This window comes from Centroberyx affinis, unplaced genomic scaffold (genome assembly GCF_046629955.1).
Source record: "Centroberyx affinis isolate AG114_WGS23_722 - 3 ecotype Tasmania unplaced genomic scaffold, CSIRO-AGI_Caff_v1 ptg000824l_1, whole genome shotgun sequence".
NCBI lineage: Eukaryota > Metazoa > Chordata > Actinopteri > Beryciformes > Berycidae > Centroberyx > Centroberyx affinis.
The window spans coordinates 449,507-471,009 of record NW_027279424.1 but is presented as its reverse complement, the minus strand read 5'-3'; the positions used below and the strand labels follow the sequence as shown (position 1 = coordinate 471,009).

The window sequence follows — 21,503 nt, the reverse complement described above, 5'->3', positions numbered from 1 at the left end:
GAATGAGACCGTATGGGCTAGCTAGAGAGTGAGTTTGTGCGTGTGTGTGTGTGTGTATGTGTGTGTGTGTGTGTGTGTGTGTGCAGGCGAGGAGAGTATGTTTCAGTATACGGTGTGCTCTGACCTGCAGTGTGAGGTTGTGCTGCATGCCAGCTGAGATGTGCAGCAGTGTGGCGCTGGGCTGCCGCGTGCGGAACATGAGTTCGACATGCCAGGGAACACTGACCGCCGCCGCAAGGTTACTCCACTGCAACAGGCTGTTACCCAGGAAACGCTGCGGGCTGGCCATAACTGCAGCAAAAATAAATAGAGAGGAAAAATGCAGAAAAAAAAATTAAAAAGAGTGTGTGTGTGTGTGTAAGGGTGGGAGAACGCAGGAGCGAGGAATGGGGAGACAATTTCACAGCAGGTGAGGTGACCGTGAGTCATTACTGTCAAACAGCAGATATCTTCCATCTTATGTCCAGCATGTTCACTGATCACATCCAAGTTATCACAACTGAACAACTCTTATCTCATAAGGGTAAAGACACCAGTCTATCAGAACTGACAATATAAATGAGTTAGAGACAAAGAGTATAAGGTTAAAATTTAAGATACAATTAAAAACCCATTAGTTATTCCACACCTATTAGTGTGGTATTAAAATTTATTGTGTTTTCTATATAAAGTAAACACATCACTTATTCAGTATTACTTGTGATGAGTGTTGATTAAAAGATGGTCATGTCTGCATGTCTGTCACTCTGCATGGACTCACGGCTTTCTGAAAGAACAGCTTTCTGTCCCTTTTTCATGTCAAGAAAGGGACATGAAAGGACACTTACTAGATATTCAACAGTTTTTCCCTCATTATGCTGTCTCTTCGAAGTGAAAAAAACCCCCCAAAACACCCTGAATCACTCAGACTGAAGTGATCGATTATTAATGCCAAATAAAGCTGATGCACTGTGGCTGTCATTGTTGGCTGAGAAGAGGAGCGAGATGCAAGGAGAGAGCAATTGCAGTGCAATGTTTGAAATTTTCATGGAAAAAGAAAAGTACCATTAAAAAAACTAACCCTTTAATACAAGCTTTATTAATTGCACTGTGCATATACAGTAGGTTGAAATATGCTGGATAGCGATAGATCAATATTTATGCACGCACACGCTTTACATACACGGACCGTCAAATAAATGTTTATTCCTTCAAATTAAATACTTTAGCAATTGGAGTTTGAAAGATACCTCTAATGCCTATGATGAATTGTTCATGACCACGGTTGTTAATATATTCATGTTATCAAAGCTCATTAAATCCGATTTGGAGATCAGTAACATGTGAGCACACTACATTATGCTTCCCTGTCCCACTTCTACATCCCGCCCCCCCCCCCCCCCCCCCCTTTCTTCATATGGAGGGCTCTCTGCAACACGTTACTCCTCCTTCAACCTCCCTGCACCTTAAGCTCTTCTCATCCTCCTCTTCCCTAATTAATCTTTGTGAGAAAACGGAATGCTCACTTGAAGAAATGTTCCTTTTTTACTCATTTTACTTCAAACCAAAAAACAAGGGCGTTACATGGCTCATTTCTCTTCCTCTGTCCCTAACAGCTGCAGTGTATCAGGTGGAAAGAAAGGAAAAAAAAGACATTGAAGAACAGGGATAAAAACATTAGCTGTGTCTTCAAAGCCCAAAAAAGCAATTAGTCGTACACTAATTGAACACCGTTCCTTCAAACTCAAAGAGAGAGAAAATGTTGCCTCCTCTGGTTAATGCTGTAATACTTTAGAGTCGATACACACAGTGGATACTGATAAACACCTGTCAGATATTTGGCAAACTAGCCTGGTGTACACAACAGGAAACAGCAATCAAGTCAGGTATTTCTAGAAAGCTCTTATCTCTGGCTTGACTAACACCAATAATTGCACTGAAAAGCCCTGGTTTCTGCATTAGCGACTTTCTGTTACTGAGGAAATGTTTCCACTTGGCTTATTTCGACCTACTGGATGCAAAGCAGCAAAGTAAAGACGGCTTTATACTTGTTAGGCTTCATCTCATGTGTGACTGCTCCCACCCAGATGCCCCAGACCTTTAACTCCACTCACTTACCTCTTTCGCAGTTTTGTCCTCCATATCCTAGGGGGCAATCACAGCTGAAGGAGCCCCACAGGTTCACACAGGTCCCTCCATTCAGACACGGGCTGTTGTTGCAGAAATGTCTTTTGGCAGAGCATCCTAGGGGCGCGAGGAAATAGGTAGATAACGTACGTTTGATCTATCCCACCTCATTATTCCATCAAAGTGGCAGAGAGGCAGAGGGTAATAAACTATTCATAGCAGGTAAAATGATCATTTCCCAGCGCCTCCACTTCCCTGCTGTTCTCATTATAGTCTGAGTTATTTTCTTTCCTGTGCCAAACCAGGCTGGTGTAACAACAACAAACATTGGTTGACTGCAAAATGGTCGCAGTTGTAATAAGTAAAGAAATGGATAATCAGCAGCTTAAAAGCTCCAAAGCTAAACGGCAGGTCAAAATGCTACATACCTGGCAGAGTGCCATTGTTAGCGATGAAGCTGGCCATGTCTATATGTTGGTTGTCGATACGCAAGTTCTTCATGCAGCCCACAAACTGGCGGTTGCGAACGGGGAAGTCCTCTGGGAGTTTGGGCACCCCCCCGAGCAGCAGAGGCCCGGTCAGGTCCAACGATCTGAACACACAACCCAAACACATTTAATAGCTCAAGTTTTGCTCTGCCTCCACCAAAACAGATCGTCAGCACTGGTGCGGGGGCCATGAAAAATTCATCACAAAGACAGTTTTGCAGTGTTATTTCCCCCCCCCCCCCCCAGAGATACATGCAGAAAAAAAAGATAAACATCCCAATGAAGAAAAAAACAAGCTTAGTTAACACCCTGGAGATGTGGAACTTCACTTCAAAACAAGTTTACTCAGTATCTGCTAATGAGATGACTGCAAAGAAAGGAATCAATGAAATTACTGAAATCAATACAGAAGTAGTGAGGGGATGCGTAAAGCACAGAGAAAAAACACACAGAAGGAATTATTGTTGCAAAAATGAAATTTATTGTAACTGCGCTTGGCAATGACCCTCCAGCTAGCCAATTAGAGCACCCATAATACTGTTGATGCGTTTCCTGTGTACTTACTTTTTGGATCCTGATTGGCTGCCCTGGGCAGAGCAGCTGTAGTTTCCAATCATATGGCCAAACCTCAGCGCCACAGACGTGTCACAGTTGTCCACTGTCACCACAACAACCTTCTGGTCCGAGGGCCCCTGTGGCAGGCCGGCCTGGTTTAAGATCGGCTGTGGAGTGAGAGACACAGTCATCAATGTCAGGAGCCATTATGGAGCGCTTTCCTTATTTTTCATGGCGGCTTCAGTCAAAACAATACGTGTTACAAAGAGTCTGTGTGTACACTTGAAAACCTATTGACATTTATTTGTCTGAACCTCAAATCCAAACTGACCACTTATCAGAATGGATGTATTAAACAAAACAGACAAACTTACAACAATATATGCTCTTAGTTGTGCAGACAATGTTTGAGATTCCTTGCTGATGTATGCATTTCAAGGATTTTACTTGTCCATTCAACTGTGCAGGGGATTTAGAAATGAAAGCATATTTTTTTAAAGCATATTTTTTTTAAAAAGGTTTTTGACTGGTGCATTGAGTGTGCTTTAATCACAATGTTATTTCAATAACATGTTATTTCTAACCCTAACCCTTAACATCAATATGCAATATGCATCCCAAGGATCTGGATTAGTACAACGCAGCAGAAATAGTATAAATAGCTTGGCTGAGATGGACAGATAAGAGAAAACAATAATATAGCCCTATAATACTGTATTCGTTTGAAAATACCCAGAAGGTTTGTCTGCACAAGGATCACAAAACACTGAATAAAGAGACAGTATTTCCATTCTTCTCTTTTTGAGACAGTGAAGTATTTTTGGTTGCTCCGCATTTATAAATAGTCAGACTCAAAAAGGGTTTGTGTGAAAGTATCTCATCATCATACTGCATTCAAAGAAAGGTACCAATCCATAAAACAGCCTGGAAATTTCTAGAAATGTCACCCAGCGCTAACCTGTAAGTAGCTTTATGTGTCAGCTTTAAACCTGGAGTTTTTGCAATAGGGGAACAACAGCCAAATGGTCTTTTCTATCACATCAGCTCGCTCATCTCAACTGTTCTTGAGCATTTTAATAATTCAAACCATAACAGCTAGAGCTAAAGGCAGTGGCTGGCAAATAAAACCCAACACACACACACACACACACACACACACACGGAAGGGCCTGCTCTCTGCAGGACAGCAGCCCTGCCGACAAAGGATCTCTTTCATTGTCTGAGAAATCAATGGGGGGAGCAACAAAAGCAGGAGGGGCCTGAGGGGGAGAGAATGATGATCCTGTCAATAAAGGTCACGACCTCTTTTCAAACCGGGCCGTTTCTCTGAGGTCACGTAGAGCTCATATTAACCTTAAGTATAGGTTCAAGCTGGTGTCGCGAGCTGCTGCCCCAGCGATGAGAGGAGCGACCGCCCTCACGGCCTGCAGGCCACTGAGCTGTCAGCTGGTCAGACAGGATTTAGCAAGAATTAGCCTGTCTAGTGTGCAGAGATGATATGAGGACTCGGCCTGAGTGGGCTCATCGCTTGGGAATACTGTGCACACAAGGTAATCACTCTCATTGCCTGGTTATTCAGTCCTCCCATAGACATACACTAAAATAAGTTCCCATCACTGATTGCATAAGCCTTAGGAATTATAATTTCCTGATTGTTCTCCTGTTATGACGGCCTCATCATGACTGTCTGATCCCCCAAATTAAAGGCTCTAAGAGAAGACCCCCATGGGGATGTAGGTGTATTTTTGCTCCCAAGCAGACATTGCTGGTATAATATCTTAGCCAACTGCAGTATAGAAACTCATGACAAAAAACACTTTGTCAGTCATCACAGCAATGACAAAAACCATTTCACCCAAAGGCATTTTAGTGGGACTTAATTTCTCTCACATGCTTTTCTAATGGTATTCATTGAGTAAATTAGATAAAATCTCTCTGAACAATTAATGCTGCTGTTCTGGTGGTCATTATGTGTCTTGTGATCACAGTGTGCTGAGTTTTAGAGATGTGGATGAGAACAATAACCCTATTCTACCTGAATGAATAAACACCCATCCCCTCACAACACCTCACCTGCATCAATTAACATTAACTCCAAGTGGAACAGAAATGTCAGTAAAAATTAGTGTAACACGTATTGTTGACTGTGAAACTCCTTACTGTTCCACGATGAAATGTTATGTAGATGAAAATAGATTTTAATGGTGACTTTTATTTTTTCTAGTTGACCCCTGTTGAGGTGAAAGTGGGCAAATTTGTTTCAAATTTGTTGACGACGGAACAAGCAAACATGAGGTGTGAAACAGCGGAATAGTTAGAATTGTCATAGATGAAATCATCCGACACGCTCTTTTCCACGGTTTCCCTTTGCCATGAAAGGTCCAAAGCAGGCTGCGCTCCAGATCCGCCGGTCCTTTCACTGACCTGCGCTGTCTGCCGCGGCTCCCGGGCCCCCGGCTCCCTGAACTACAGCCGCCATCAGTCACGGCTGTTGACTCTCCTATAATGACTGTCCGCTAATGTCTGTCAACCAGTCTTTCTACTACACAAAACCCAGTCCTGTCAAAGCTGATTGGAACGTACATATTTGCTCAAGACTACATTAAACACTGCTCTCGCTCGCCGCAACAGGGGATTATGGGAATATGAGTTCCCTGTCACCCTGTCACCCTCTATGCACAGGAGGAGCATGGCAGCAAACAACACAAATATGGGATCCGAGATTGACTGGAAAACCATAGCAACTGGAGGGGTTGGCCCTGAAGCGCAGTGTCCCCGCTCAAAGCCCGAGTCAATACTTCTCTCTGCTTTTCTTTACCCTCCTTTTGGTCCTCTCTTCTGCTCCGCTTTTCTCTCCTCGCTCCAGAACAGAGAGAGGGGCACCTTCCCCGGGGCCGCATCATTCACTGCCCATGGTCCCAAAGGAAGCAGAGCGAAGCACAAAGGCAGCGGTCATTGCCATTCTCCACAGTCCCCACTACCCTGAAAGGCACATTTCAATCTAAAATGCCCCCCCACCTCCACCACCTCATCCTGCCCCACCCCCTGCGGACAGGGACAGGCCAGACTAGGCCACCGTGGGATACCTCTAGTGGGAGGAGCCATCTTTCTACCTCAGTGACTCACGGGATGTGGAATATGAGGCCAGCGCTGCAGAGGCTGAGAGGATTAGTTCAACTAGTATAGTGACGGGGCTCTATCCCGGGGTTGGGCCCTCGCTGTCCTGGGGCCTTCTGACGCTCAATGCTAAAATTGTGCTATGTAGTCAGTGTGATGAATACACTTGTGTTGACTAGTACACTTCAACTGTAGTAACACAACAAAGAAATAAAAAACTGTTGCATCTCTCCGGCTCTAGAGCTGGTACTGTACATGGACAAACTTCAGAGTAAAAGCATGTATATGTCATCAAATATGTAGCACACTTGTAAAACTACCAGGTCAACGCAAAAACAAATGATTCAGAGATTCATTGGACTTTGGGGTTTGTACCAAAGTGATTAATGAGAGTATAATGTCTTCTAGGCAAAGAACCAAATAGTTTTCATCCAATTGCCTACAAGATGCCCCCCCTTTCTCCCCCCCCCCCCCATTACTTCTGCTGGCTAAAATCTGACATGGCCATGTTATCATAGACACTGAATAGAATATCCACAGTGGGGGAGTTGCCTGGCAACATCTTTATGATGCAAAGTGACTTCCTCAATAGAGTAAAATGTAACATCCTGTGTGTTGGTCTGGGGTGGGAGTGGGAAACTGCTGAAAGGGCAAGTATACGAGACGGAGACAATAGTTCCATACATTCTTCACTGATTGAGCTGTGAAGTCCTTATAGAAAAATAATTGTCAAAACATATTTGGTCCTATCTGAGCATGTCTGTAACCCCCCCCGTCTTTTTCAGTCTCTTGCTCTCATCTGCCATTCCTCCCCTCCTCCTCCCCTCCTCTCCTCTCTCCGTCTCTGTCTCTCCCTCCCTCCCTCCCTCAGTGTCTAGCTGGCAGCCTGGCTCTCTTCCAGATCATCAGCCTGTCAACGGTAATTCTTTAGACTGACACAGCAGCAGTTCTAAAGGAGCAAAAAAACAAACTTACACAGCACAGAGTATGCTGTCTCCAGCGCGGTCTACACCCAGTACAGTCATTACACTAAGGATGCCCTAATGATCAATTTGCCATTGACAATGCATGACAAGTGCCAGTTATCCTCACAGCCTACACTATTTCCTGTAGTCTGTGACCTGATTTCACTCCAAATGTCTTTAGCAACTATGTCTGGTATTGTATTGTCATGCCTGACGGTGACAGTGGCTGAGGACAATTGTGTTTAACCAAAGGCATGTAGGCTCTTGTCAACTAACTCAGAGAAGGAATAAAGAAACATACAGAAGGCAAGATCCAGTACTGTAAGTGGCTAAAACTAGCTAATCATAAACCAGGCTCTACAGATTCATAATCTTTGAGAGGTGGAATGAATGTTCTTCTACTGGATCAGTCGTACCTTATTGTAGTAGTGGACTTGGACCACATGCCACTGGCCATCACTGACACCTCCAAGGATATATGGTGAAACCGTAGTCTTGGTCTCACCTGGGATAGGATGACAGAGGTCAAACACGGCACAGCGCACAGTACAACAATGATATGCATCCATATGAAAGAAACAGAAGAAACTGGTTGCAGCAAATCATATGATAATGACGATAAAGTGTATTAGTGTTCTACCTGCAGAGAAGGTGAGCTGTATCTGCTCGTTGATGATTTCCATGGCAATGAAGTCGTGCTTTTCATTGAAGCGACCGTTGTAGAGTAATAAACCGTTAGGCTCTTTGGTGGCAAATCTGGAAAACAGAACAATAGAAAAATACATGTTTTGAATGGAAAACAATGTGATAGTGTCCAAAGATATGATAAGGACCCTGGCCAGGAATGAATCCCTTGATTGTATTGTGTAGCATGTGGCAGCTCTTGCAGGCTCTTATCTTCACCCCTGTCTTAAATGCTGAGAGTGGCACAAAGGACAAGGTGCCATTTTTTGTGTCTTTGGGATGACTGGGATGGGAAGTCACAAGTTGCCACTTTTAGGGCAGATGCTGCACAAGTCCATCAAATTAGTCAGCAAAGCAGCAGGGCGTTGCTGTCGGTTACCCATGGATAATGGCCAAAATGCATTGTCTTTAAGCAATAAACAAGGCTGGTTTCTCCTACTTCCAGAGAAATGTAAATTTTGCAGATACAAGGATATGATGCCTTGCTCTAAGGCTGTTCAGCCAAAATGGGCACATTCGATTAAGGTGATTGAAAGAAGGGTGGTGAGCTACAAACCGTTCTATCTCAGCCTGTCTAACTTCAAGGCCAGCCTGCCACTTGAAAATATTACATAGTTCATATTTTGTATTATGTATTAATTTGATCCATCTTCACCATGTAAACTGAACATATGGATCTCAAAATGTCTAAATCATTGTCCATCAACACAAACTGTAAACAACTGCATCCCATATTATGAGGGGAAAAAAAAGAGGCCAGTAGTCTGGCATGTCCCATTTAAAAATATAAGACACCCAAGAACGACTTTCCCCACGTTCACCTTGTTTTCCTGTCCTACTGGATTACTGCTCTAGCGCAGTAATGCAGTCTGCCATGTGATTCACCGACGAGGAAAAGAGGGCAAGATTTAACAACGCCGAGACTTTACAAAGATCACTGAACAGATAATAGGGTTAATCATGAGCACAGACCAAGACAGGGACAAGAGATATCTGCCATATCTGCAGCACAGTCACGGCCAATGACACACTCCAGAAACACAGAAACTGCATGAATAGGTACCACAGTGTCACATAAAAAAACAAAACAAAAAAACCCCCACTATGTACTACATAGAGACAGAAAACTAGGGCAATGTCAAAGCAGCCGGGTGGGGGACAGCCAACGCATTACTAAGTAAGGAAAGGCATTAAACCTACAGTGGAAGACACAGTTCAGAGTAATAACAACTACCGCTTCAGAATATGTTTCCTCATGAAGGAGAATACAGACAGCTGCCAATGCCGTAACCACAACCTCAATTCCAGATTTGTGTTTACGTCTGGCGGTGACACTGGAGCGCCTGGGGCCAGCGCGTTGCCTGTTCCTTGCATATTAATGCACATTTCAACACATGTGAGCACGCAGTTGCACCTCCATATAGTTCAAACTCCGGGACCATGTTGCCAACGATTCCCCTCCGCCTGGGATGAAAGTATGCGGATGAGAGCACACGGTTTAAAAATAACACACTATACTTGGTCTGTGGTCGTAAATCTGATCCACTTCCGATGTAATGAAGTAGGTCACCGGGATGTGTGAAACTGTTAAAAAAAAAAAAAAAGATCCAACACCAACAACAGGATTTATCCATTATCCTTCTCCCTGGGGACCATACAATGAGCTGCTTGTGTACATCTGTCTGACAACTGAGAGGCGTGTCGTTTGTGTGGCTTATTGGCATTTGTAATTTCCACCAGGCTGCTACTGACTACTTTGACGTGCGGCTTAATAATCCATCAAAAGCACCGTCAAATGAGCTGACCTAGTATAAACACCTTAACTCAATTACAGTCAAACCGGCTCTGATGCAACCACAACTTCATTGTTAGTGTGATTTTTCTGGCGCATAAACAGTTTCTCATCAAGTGCCACAGTTCAACTACTATTGAGTCGGGTTGGGTTGAGCTGCAGCCTCCATCGGAGTGGTTTGTTTTTAGAAAGAGGTCGTCATTCACAAATCCAAATATCTAGGGATGCTCTGAGAGAACGTGGGGAGGGTTTTTTTTCTCTCCGCTGCCTTCGGGGGGGCGGTGGGGGTGGGGGTATACCGCATGTAATGCTGTTTGCGCAGTATTCTTGAGCTGGAGCGTAGCCAGGGGGCACGGCACTGCTGACCTGCTTACTGAGAAAAATGATAATTACAACCTCAGAAGGGAGCGCAGAGAAGGAAAGCGCAAACATCAATCCTCCAACTGATAATAATAGCACAGACAATACACAGACAAAATAGTCAGAGGGCTACCTATAAGTATAAGTCCAGTAAAAATAAAGAATACCATCTTAGAATGATTAGTCTTCAGCAGCTCTGGCTTAGCCTTCTAGGTTTTGATGTATCGGTTTAAGAGGCTGCTCCACTTTGCCCCCTGAGCCCTCTGAACTATGAGAGTAATCAGCCGGAACTAAATACTGGCTCCATTGGCATCATTGCATGTCACATTAGGCACTCATCAGTAAAAATAACAACCAGCCCCTTATGTAGGAAGAGTGTCATGGCACGCTACATGGTGCAATGCAATAAGATGTGTGCAGTGGTGAGAAAAAAAAAAACATATATGAGAAGCCCCAACTGATTTTGTTTTTTGGCTCATTTTACAACCTTGTATAGATAAAGCATGGTGTAAAATTATGCTACAAAAATCTACCTTTTCAGTACTTCCGTAGTACATGAATTGATGAGAAAAAAGTCTTATTGTTAGAGTGTTTTTTCAACAAGATTTTGCTTCCTCGTGCTCTTGTATGGTTTGAAGATTGGTAAAATGATCGATTCCATGTTCAGGTCATGAGCAGTGCACATTTGGATCAATGAATGATCCAACAGCAGGTGTGAATTTTACAATGCTTTGATTGTTCATGACCTCAACAATAATAATTAAGAATATCAGGGATGGTTATATTGAGATGAGGATGAACCCGACATAAATATCATCAATCTCACAAATTCCACCACCAAAATCTGTTTGAATATGGCCAGTTCTACTTCAATGCTATTCACTATAGTTGTTTACACTATTTGTCAAATCTCAGCCTTAATGGTAGACCTCCATGGCTAAAGTTGTGAAAGAATGAGACCTATAATTAGCTGCATCTCTCTGCGTAAACAAGATCCACATCGCGAGCTGTTTGTCATTAGAAAAGCTCTTTATGGGAGAAACCTGATCAGCGCTGTTCTCAGGTAACAGAGCTGCTTGTTGAGCTCACCTGCCTCAAGCTTTCAGGATCTGCACCTTCACACAACAGCTACTTCACAGCTCTCTGACCCGTCAGTGAAACACACACTGGGGCTTTTCAAAACTGGTTTGTGCAGTTCCCCATCTATACGACTGCCATCTGAACCTCATGTAAAGAAAGACCATGTCCATTAAAATCACAAAGGGATATCATTTTCACCGCCACCCATTCTGAGTGTCAACCCCTGCCAAGCATGTCTAAAGTGACAAGCATCACAATAAGTGAAGCAGAATGGCAGGCACATTCCCTGTGATACCTTCCAAGAGGTGAAGCTTTGTTGTGATCGATATCAAACAGAACTGAGCGCTTTTATTGTCGCTTACATTTCCACACATGGCGTATTTCCGTCAGCCTTAGGTAGATTCTTATTAACATGGAGGCCCCCGCTGGCTTTGCATGTGCTCAGTAGTCACAGCTCATCTGCTCATTTCGGAGCACCTCCCCCTCCACATACACCTCCAACACACCAAGTGCCTGGCACAGATTTAAAGTTTTACGAGTATTCTGCTAAATGACGTAATGTAACGTAATGTAATGTAATGTAATGTAATGTAATGTAATAGAGCACTAAGAGATGTGTAAGAGAGCAGCCTTTAAGTGCGCAATGGCATACCCAGGTTATTATTGTAAACTAAAACTAAGGTGAAAACTAGGAGTTAAAAAGCACTGAGGTAAACTGAAAGTATGTGCAGGGTAAAAAAAGAATTAGATTTGGGCAGTGAATTTTTACTGAACGCTAACCACACCATGAGATGACGCTCTCCTATAGACCGACTTGTTAGGCCGTCATGAGCAACTCTTGGCCTCGGAGGATTGGCCAGCGCTGCCAACACCATCGCTGACTCAGTCCCGTTTGTGATTATTTTTAGCTAAATGCTCTGAATTCAGATTGCTGTTGAGTCTGCTGGTGCTTTTCATTTCTGCAGCATGAAACCAATGCAAACATGTACAAAACACCTGTTATGGACATCTATCATTATATCTTTAAAACATACCAATCTTACCAAAAATACTACAACAAGAACTGAAACTAAATAATAACTAAAGTAAAACATAACAATTAAAAAGCTCACACTGACAACTAAACTGAAATTGAGATACACATGTGAGGAAACTATATAAAAATGATGAAAAATCCCAAACTATAATATCCCTGTTGCATACAAATACATATACACACACCCAGCCAACGGCAGCCTATCTCAAGCTTCACCTTGATGAGAGAGACAACGCTGAAATAGGCCAAGCACTGACTCACAGTTCAAAGTGACCAGTGGCTCTGACTGTAATAAGATCAGACTCTTGGCTCTGGGATTAATATCCTCTGTTATGCAAGGCTCCTCTCCAAAAACACCAGATCCTTCGGCTGATCACTGATCACTTATCTTCTGTTCACACTTTATAGGTTGCAGTTTAATACAGTATAGTACACATGCCTCTACTATGTTTTGGCAGTGATATTACTGTGGCAGTGGTACTATATTTATAGCACAGTTACCATAATCTGATACCAAAGTGCCTCTTCAAAAGATGGCTGTTGAGTGATTCCATTATTGTTATGAAACACCATTATGGGTTACATAAATGTGAAGGGGGGCTGGAGGCAAAACCATACTTCACTCAAGGTTAGCGCTGGTGAGTATGTATGCGAAACTGCGATCTGGCGGAGGCTGATTAAAAAGTGAATCACAGATTGTGGAGGCGGGATGGAAGAGAGTGGGAGATCCAGGTGAGGCCTGCTGCAGCGAGGTGGAGGCACTTACGTGAGAGAGAGAGTGAAGTGGAAGCGCTGGCGGAGGCCCTTGAAGGTCAGGAAGGACTGCGGGGGGAAGTTGCGGGTGGTCATCTCGCAGTAGGGCTTGTCGTAGCCGCCCGCCGGACACTCGCACTTAAACCCGCCGACCAGCAGGTTCACGCACGTGCCGCCGTTCTTACAGACGCCCGGTGCGCAGCGCCCGGAGCGGGACGACAGCTCACACCGCTCTCCTGGTGACAGAGAGATAGATGGAGAGGGAGGAAGGTAGAGAGCAATGAGGATTAATATCGTGTGTGACAAGCAGCGCTGCCTTAGCTAGCCGTCCCTGTGGCTTCCACCTCAGGGACTCCCTCCAAACAGCTATGCTCTCTCTTTCACTCAGTCTGGCCGGTGGCTTTATTCGCTACACTGCAGCTGTCCAACACGGGCCATAACGAATATCCAATTCAAATCTGCCAGACCAGGCCAACTGTGTAAAATATGACTGCACTGTGTCAAACATACAGGATGGGGTGAAAGCTGGGGGAGACTGTTAACAAACAGCATTGGCCATCTTCTGACCGGGGAAACCTGATTCAACAGTCAAAATTGAGAATATTGATTTCTCTATTATAGTGTCTTTATTTCACACATTTTTTCTCCATCCAGTTATGAGTTTCCCCCCTTCCTTTGTGAATGTGGCTGTGGTTTATGCTGCATTCACATGATGTGGGAATATTCAGTGGAACAGCTTGACGGCTCAAAGCAGTGGAGTGTCACACATTCAAAGTCTCGTCAGCCAGTCAAGTATTTTGTAGTTTATGTTTGCATTGAAATGTCAACCAGAAACAAAAAGTAAGTGGTTGTGTGTGCTGCCATTGCATTTTCATCCATCATGGAATCTGTCACAATCTGATTCATTTACAGAAACGCTGTCACTTCCACAGCGGTGGAACATTATCCGCCGTTTCTTTTTTCTTTTCTTTTTTTGGTGTGGTGGAATGCAATATTTTCACATTTCTAGCAGTGGATGAATTTTTCCCATTGCTGGAAGAATGTAAGATGTAGGGAATGTTGATAAATCCATTTATATTGTCAAGCTCCAGAGAAATATCAAACAGAGGTACATTATGTGCCACAGTAAAATGCACAACTGGTGAGACATTCCAGTTGTTTTACACAGATGCCTTGCCTATTTATAATGCTTAGAGTCAAAATAAGGGCACCATAACAGGTAAACTCTGAATTGCTCTTTATAGCACTGAATCAAATTGTATTGGATCAAATTGGACCACATCAAATCAAAAATGAATTAAACTGTATTGAATCACTGACCTACTCAAAGGCATCTTCCCTACACTGAATCACTAACTATACAGTATATGGAGATTCATACTGAACCAATCCAGGAAAGAGAGATTCACATCCCCCGGGGCAAAACAAAACACATCACACCTCCAGCCTTTACCACATGAGCCTGAGACTCCGGGTCAAACCAGGCCAACAAAGAGAGAATGGGACAGTGTGCGAGAGGGAGGAAGTGAGGAGGGAGGTGAACAAGTGAGGGATAGTATAGTGAGGGAGCGAGAGACGCGCAGACAGTGAAACTGTGTCACTGTGAATGGAGCTCCGTCCTCCTCGGCTCACATGTGCCATTTGTCTCCACTCTCCGGATGGGAGGCTGCAGCAGTTGCTAAGGCGAGACTACATGCTTCCATGCATGAGCTGGAATTTGTGTCAAAGCCACTCAGTCAGCAGCGTGGAAGACTTCCGCTGTGTGCAGCGCTACTGTAACACTGGCGCACACACACACACACACACACACACACACACACACACAGCCTCCGGACAAAAATGCATCTTCATCTAGACCATCGATAAACAAGCCTTTTATTTACACTGTGACTATTAATCACTCTATTCACAGTCAACTGAAAGCCAGTTTCTTTGTTTCGTTACTGTTGTCGGGGTAAATCTATTCATTCAAATGAAATTCAAAGCAGCTATGGATGAGACTTTAAAGTCACTGAAAATAACTTAATTCTTGAACTGAATAATATAATCTAACCAGAGACTTTTTAAGCACAGGCAGCTGTTATCTGGTGAAATATCACTAAGGACACATGCAGGATAATAAGTTTCAGTTGGCACATTTTCATACTGACAGTCTTGTTTGAGTATTCTTCATGGGGTATGTTTAGAGAGAAACATATACAGTATGAAAAGTAATGTAGATTAGTGTAGTGTTATTCAGTCTGTCCTGTATCTACAGACTGACTCAGCCAAGATTAATCATTCACTCCTTCTGAAGAATAGCGAAGATGATGGCTGTTCTCTGTTGTATTATCAGTGAAAGAAAGTGAATTCAAAAGACAGGGATTAACAGCTCTAATGTGTCATGGTGCCATTACTTCATTGCACTCACTTCCAAAAGCAACAAAATGAAGCCAATATCCACTCTACCCTGGCAACTTAGGACAATTTGTTAACATTTTCTTGCTGATGGTCTGTAAAGACAAGCAGCTACTGCTAATCAGCTGAAAAACAAACCCTTTCTATTACAGAGCTAGCTTCTAGCGGACTTGTTATTAATTCAGCAACTTGCTGTAGGCAGTAAACTACTTATGTTTCTTTAAGCAGTCAAACAGTGCTTCAGCAAACCGTACTGCACTGAACAGAGACACTGTGATGGTACGACCTCAGAGTCACTTTAGACGGGCCGCATCAATACGAAAGGTTTTAAAATAGGAGTACATCATTAAAATAAAGCATTTCAGTTTTCACACCTGCTTTACTTTGGAACTTGCACATTCAACTGTATTGTCTGTGACAGTCAAGTGTCTGAAAAAAATCACCAAATGCAGTAATAAGACGTTAAGCATCTGGTCTCCTCACTGTTGACACCTGAGCACAGCTTTATTGTCTGGACTGTGCACTGGGAGAAAACATTGGCTCTGTTTTTCTGTGTTAGTGATTCATATGGGACCCCCCCTGTCCCCTGCCACAGGTGCACGTCTTCAAACAGCAGCTCTGTGTTGCTAGGTGAGCGGCACAGCGAGGAGGGAGGGGCTTGTCAGCTCATGGTCACAATTCCACAGAATATCCTGATCAATTATTTAAGCAGCATTTCCTCTGCTCTACTTACGCCCCTCCAGGTCCATCCAGTGCCCACACTCTCTGTTTACTGCCAGCATGAATCATTAAGGCTAGCAAAACACACAGGTAGCTCCGAGAGATCACACTGCTGTTTAGACAGGAGGAGATGCTGCAGCACCCTCCTTCTAAAGTTTCTTCAGTTTCAAATTGTTGGTTAATAAACTTGGTAGATAAGCATTTTCGATAAGCATTATTGCTCACAATAACAATTACAGGAAAATTACAAAATCAAGGCAGATACAAACCAGGTGATAATTTATCTCCAAAATGGATTGGTAGGACTTTGGAACACTCCAATTACCATATATAAGATCCTGGAGGATCATCACATTGAAAGAGAACTAATAATTACGTGGCTCTCTGAATGGACACCCTCCAACTTCAACACACGTAAAAGACTCGAAAGAAAAAATAAAACTTAATTACCTTGATATCCACATCTGAAATAATCCCTACCGCATTTAAGAATTGGTTCTTATTCTTATTAAAGAGGAGTTTGAGGTGATCGAAAAAGACAATAATAAAACCTGAAAAAGTGTATTGTTTCTGACTATATGGTGTTCACAGAGAACAAGCATGCTGAAAACGGCTTGTGTAAATATATACTAAAGGCGTATGACCCATTCCTCCTGCAGAGGAAGTTCCCTTAGAGATCCTAAACCTGGAACAAGTGTTTCTGGGCTGCTAGGTAACAGAAGTGCATCATCTCTCCTCCTAAGTGAAACGGAGTGGGTGGATCCCTGAGGACACGCCGGCGGCACAGAGCTCAGGGAAGTCGAGACCGGGATCCACTTTCACTACCGCTGACACCGGGCTTATTCCACCACCAGCCTCTCCTACCACAAGGAGTTGAGTGTGAGGATACGCAAAGCTGATTTCAGCGACAGTTCTAGTCCACAGAGGATTCTTAAGGTGAATAACAAGACATGTGACAACCCCATAGGTACATCTGCAATCTCACCCTCTCATCACATCACATGTCATTGTCTGGAAGACAAAACAGGCTAAAATGCTTTTGGGTAGATCGAAATCAACAATAAGTGTTTGAGGCAGTGTCCGATATTCACTTTTTGACCAGAGACTTTTTAGCTGGTGAAATATTAAGGACACATGCAGGATACGTTTCAGTCAGCCCATTTCCATACTGACTGACTGTCTTCTTTGAGTATTCCTCATGGTGTGTGTTTAGAAAGAAACATATATGAGAAGTAAAGTAGGTTAGAGTAGAGTTCCAGTCTCCGTCCTGCACCTACAGACTGACTCAGCCAAGCTTCATCATTCACTCCCTCTGAGGAACAGCGAAGATGATGGCCGTTATATTTTCTTGCTTTCTATCCTACTACCATCTGGCAATGCCTACGGGCCAACAGTTCCACACCACACACACACACACACACGCCGTAACACACCATAACACATAACAGAGACATTCCACAGATTGTCCATCCTTTCTTACACACACACGATCACAGCTATTCAGCACTTACCTACCCACCCACATCACATGGAGAGAGCAATTTAGCACTTACACACACACACACACACACACACACACACACAGACACACGCACACACACAGACACACACGCACACCGAGCTATTGAGCCACAACACAGTGAGGCTCTCAGCGCAGTGGGGAGATTGGTGAATTCAACACTCACTGAGGCAGAACAGTGGGAGTTGTAGATTACAGAGGAAAATCCATCACATAAAACCGGCCCTTTCAAAGCTGCCTGAATGACCTTGTTTGATCAGACAGAAGACCGAGCCTGGCAGGATGGTTCAGACGTCCTAAATCATCGACTTACAAAAGCATATGGAGCCGTACTCATTCTCTGGTAACTTGGCAAGTCCAGCAGATTGGACGTAACGACACCTGGGTCCACACCCCGATCTAATGGATGTGATGGAGATAACTGTGGTCGATGCCCCGGTGTCAGGGACCGCTTCCAATAGAATGAAAACACGGCCACTTCACCCACTCACACGCTCTTTCTCCCTCTCTCTCGATTCACATCAAAAGCACCTATAGTTCAGCGCTGACGCCCACAGCCGTGCGTAAGAATATGTGAGTGCCACTCGGCCTGGCTGTGAGTGACTGAGCCCACACACTCAGAGGCCGGCACTATTTCAATCTTCATAAACACGGGCATAAAAAGGAGAAAAACCTTTTAAGACTGACATGGCATAATGGAGGCAACAGCCTTAGTGAAACAATGATTGTCTCGACATACCTTGAGGGAAATTTGTGTGGAAAATTAGCAATTTCTAAACTGGCATGATTTCATTTGGAAGCAAATGGCAATGTTGGAGATAATTGAAGTTATCATTCATCTGGTAATATAGATCATCTCATTTGACGAAGGGGGAAGTGAAGTGGCCCTTCACCAGATCACTGGCTACTGAATACTTGCACGGTGCATGAGCTTTAAAAGTAATGATTTTGCCCCAAATGACTAGTTGATACTGAACTATCATTCTAAATAATAGATATATAATAACGACATACATTATTTCTGAGATAAACCCATGGAAAACAGCCATGGAAAAGACTAAAGGCAAAATTAAAAAGTCAGGATTTTGACCCACATAACCTCTCAACAAAGAGAGGGGGCAACTACCCTAATATTCATACATATTAGCATATTTTAATTTCCTTCCCCTTTTACACTCTTCTTCAGCTTCTCCCTTTTTCCCTTAACTATAAAAAGAGTGAGAGCAGACAGTCTTTAACCCTTTGAGGATGTGCATAATTTTTGGAGTAAAGACTGCATAACAATTCCTGCTTTAATCCACTTTCAGTTTAAAAAAAAAAAAAGCAAACCAGCAATTGGTTACCAATTCTGCAACCGACAGTAATAAATTGCATCAAAGTGGTTCATTAATACTAAAAACTGGAGCTTCAGAACATTTTTCAGCTGCATCTATCCTGTAACGTTTCGATATACTGTGTGCTCTGTGAGCGTTTTTATCCAAGGTATTTTTTTTACCATGGGGCATTTTACAGCCAGGAGACACTCTCCATCTGTAGCCATCTATAATTAATAATTTCCTTCCTTTAGTCCTCTCAGCACTACTCCTATGGACAGCCAAACTGCTAGCACATTCAACACCAAGTGATGCTCCCTCTGCAAGAGCTCAGCCTCCACAATGGGCAATGAGAGGAAACAGAGCTTTGTTATATCATCCTGCTGCCCTGCTCTTTGGGTATTTGTTTTGAAACACAGCCCACGCTGAGCGCTCCAAACTAAATTCTGGGGGAGTGTAGGTATGGGTAAGTATGTAGGCATATAGAGTATTTAATGGCGGGACATACAAATATAAAATTAGCTTTTTGGAACTTACAGATCCCACCAAAACCGACGCAAAATGAATTATTCCAATGTTTACTGACGATGCAAATATAAACAGACCTTTTATAGTTTCAAGATACATTTTAAGTTTTTAAAATATCCCATGTTTAAATCCCTGTTTGCTGGGGCAAACTAGATCTTTAACACAAGCCAACCACTTAACCACTTAACTTCTCCTAGGCCAGTAAATAAACTGTTTGAAAACCAACTGAACAATAGATTAAATTGATGTTGCATCCAGCTCCAATTAAGGCAATCTGTACCTCTGAAGTCACAGAGATGTGTAGCTATACCCTTACAGACTTGTTCGCATTTACCTCTGCTATGGCTCACTGCAACCGGGATTATCAGATCAATAACTCATCACGCTGCCTTTGTCTACAGAACTGTATGGGATGCTAGACAGTCTACAAATGGCCAGGTTCAATAAAGAGCTGAGGATGGGAGTGAGTGGAACAGACGCAGACATAATAAAATCCCATGGGATCTTAGACAAGGGAAAGAAATCAACATTTTGACAGCTAGGCTTGGACAGCTTGGCACAAATTCTGTCCTTTCATTTTCTGTGACTGCTGGTTGTGTTTGAAGGAGAACCATTGTTGCTTAACACATTTGAAGACAGGTGTGCCATTCAGTATAGCATCTCATGGACTCTAAAATTGGTTAAACAAGCCATAAGATTAGATTGACAAGACGAAAAAAGCTATTGCTTCTTCAGTAATAAAGTTTGAGGTGGGTTGAGGACTCACCAGTGTAGTCGTCAAAGCACTCGCAGGTGTAGCCTCCCTCTCTGCTGCGGCAAACCCCGTGGGCTCCGCAGGGTTTGGAGTAGCACAGGTCAATCTCTGTCTCACAGTAGTCTCCTGTGAAGCCAGTGGGACAGCGGCAGCGCAGCCCGGCGATCGGGTGGATGGGTCGGAACAGGATGGTGTCGGATGCGACAAACGGCGCCAGGCTGTCAAACTTCAGCACCGACACGCACTTCATGTAGTTTTCACAGGGCTCGCGCAGGCAGATGTTGTCGTCAAAGGGCAGCACTTGCTGGGAGGAGATCCGAGCCAGCAGGCTTCGGTTCAAATACAGCCTCTCCTGGAGTTCTTCAGAGCCAAAAAACTCTGCCCCTCCGCCGCCGCCTCCAACGCCTCTCCCGCCTCTCCCGCCTCTGTCGCCCGCGCGGCTCAGCCCCGCAGATCGGTGGCCCTCCTCGGGCGCAGGCACAGCCACAGACAGGCTGACGTTGAGGATGCGCGCACTGACGTCCGTGTCGTCTTGGATGTTGAAGACGACCACGTCCTCGCGGGCGGCAGAAAGGACGCGGGCCACACCGTCCAGGAACTGGGCGAGCAGCAGGGACAGGAAGTGCTCCTGGGAGGTGTTGGCCAGCCGCAGTGTGATGCTGTTGGACAGCATTTCATCTGTGATGATGGTGACTTGGAGGAGACACTGGGCTGACACCGAATGGATGCCATCTGAAAAGACAAGAAATGGGCTGTTAACATCATATTAATGAAATATTAAAGCAGGGTTTCCAACCAGTGGACTGGGGCCCAAAAACGGCCCTTGAGTCCATTTGGACAAGGATGCAAACATTTGATCATTTAATATAAAATCTTGCGTGACTTATTTAATTAATGTGTACACATACCTAAACAGATTTTAAGAACTGAGGGGACGTTATTATCCTCCAAAATGGCCATTTAGTATCGTTGTAAAAGATGAGATTATCTTTCATTTAAACTTGAGTCCAATGAACACCAAGGTCACTGGCTTTCACAGCATCAACACCAACAGCAGCAGCTGCAACACTATTGCAGGATAGATGCAGGTACATGCATGGTGGAGGACCATACCCAAGAGTTATTTGCCTTAGGTCCACATGTTTCTTAGGTTTCTTTTAAAGAATCTCTGTTTAAAACATTGGGTTGTTACTGTGATTGCAACTTCAGTTGAGAATGGCTCTCAGAAGTTAAAAAGGAATGTTTAAAAAAAGAATACCTCAGAATGTGTTTAAATCAACACTTTGTTTAACATCAAACACTTTTTTTTACTCATATTCTTGCCTCAGGAGGTGTT

General features: G+C 43.7%; 1 protein-coding gene across 1 annotated transcript in view; it reads right to left on the bottom strand.

Annotated features, from left to right (window-relative positions):
* celsr2 (cadherin, EGF LAG seven-pass G-type receptor 2) overlaps window positions 1–21,503 on the bottom strand; it is a 54,860-nt gene that overhangs the window by 14,607 nt on the left and 18,750 nt on the right. Inside the window, exons 2-9 of the mRNA XM_071520735.1 lie at window positions 20,180–20,899; window positions 12,950–13,172; window positions 7,872–7,987; window positions 7,648–7,736; window positions 3,159–3,316; window positions 2,535–2,698; window positions 2,098–2,223; window positions 125–291 (exon numbers count right to left, since the gene is read on the bottom strand). Coding sequence (XP_071376836.1) covers window positions 125–291; window positions 2,098–2,223; window positions 2,535–2,698; window positions 3,159–3,316; window positions 7,648–7,736; window positions 7,872–7,987; window positions 12,950–13,172; window positions 20,180–20,899 — 1,763 coding nt within the window. The remainder of the gene's footprint in view (window positions 1–124; window positions 292–2,097; window positions 2,224–2,534; window positions 2,699–3,158; window positions 3,317–7,647; window positions 7,737–7,871; window positions 7,988–12,949; window positions 13,173–20,179; window positions 20,900–21,503) is intronic.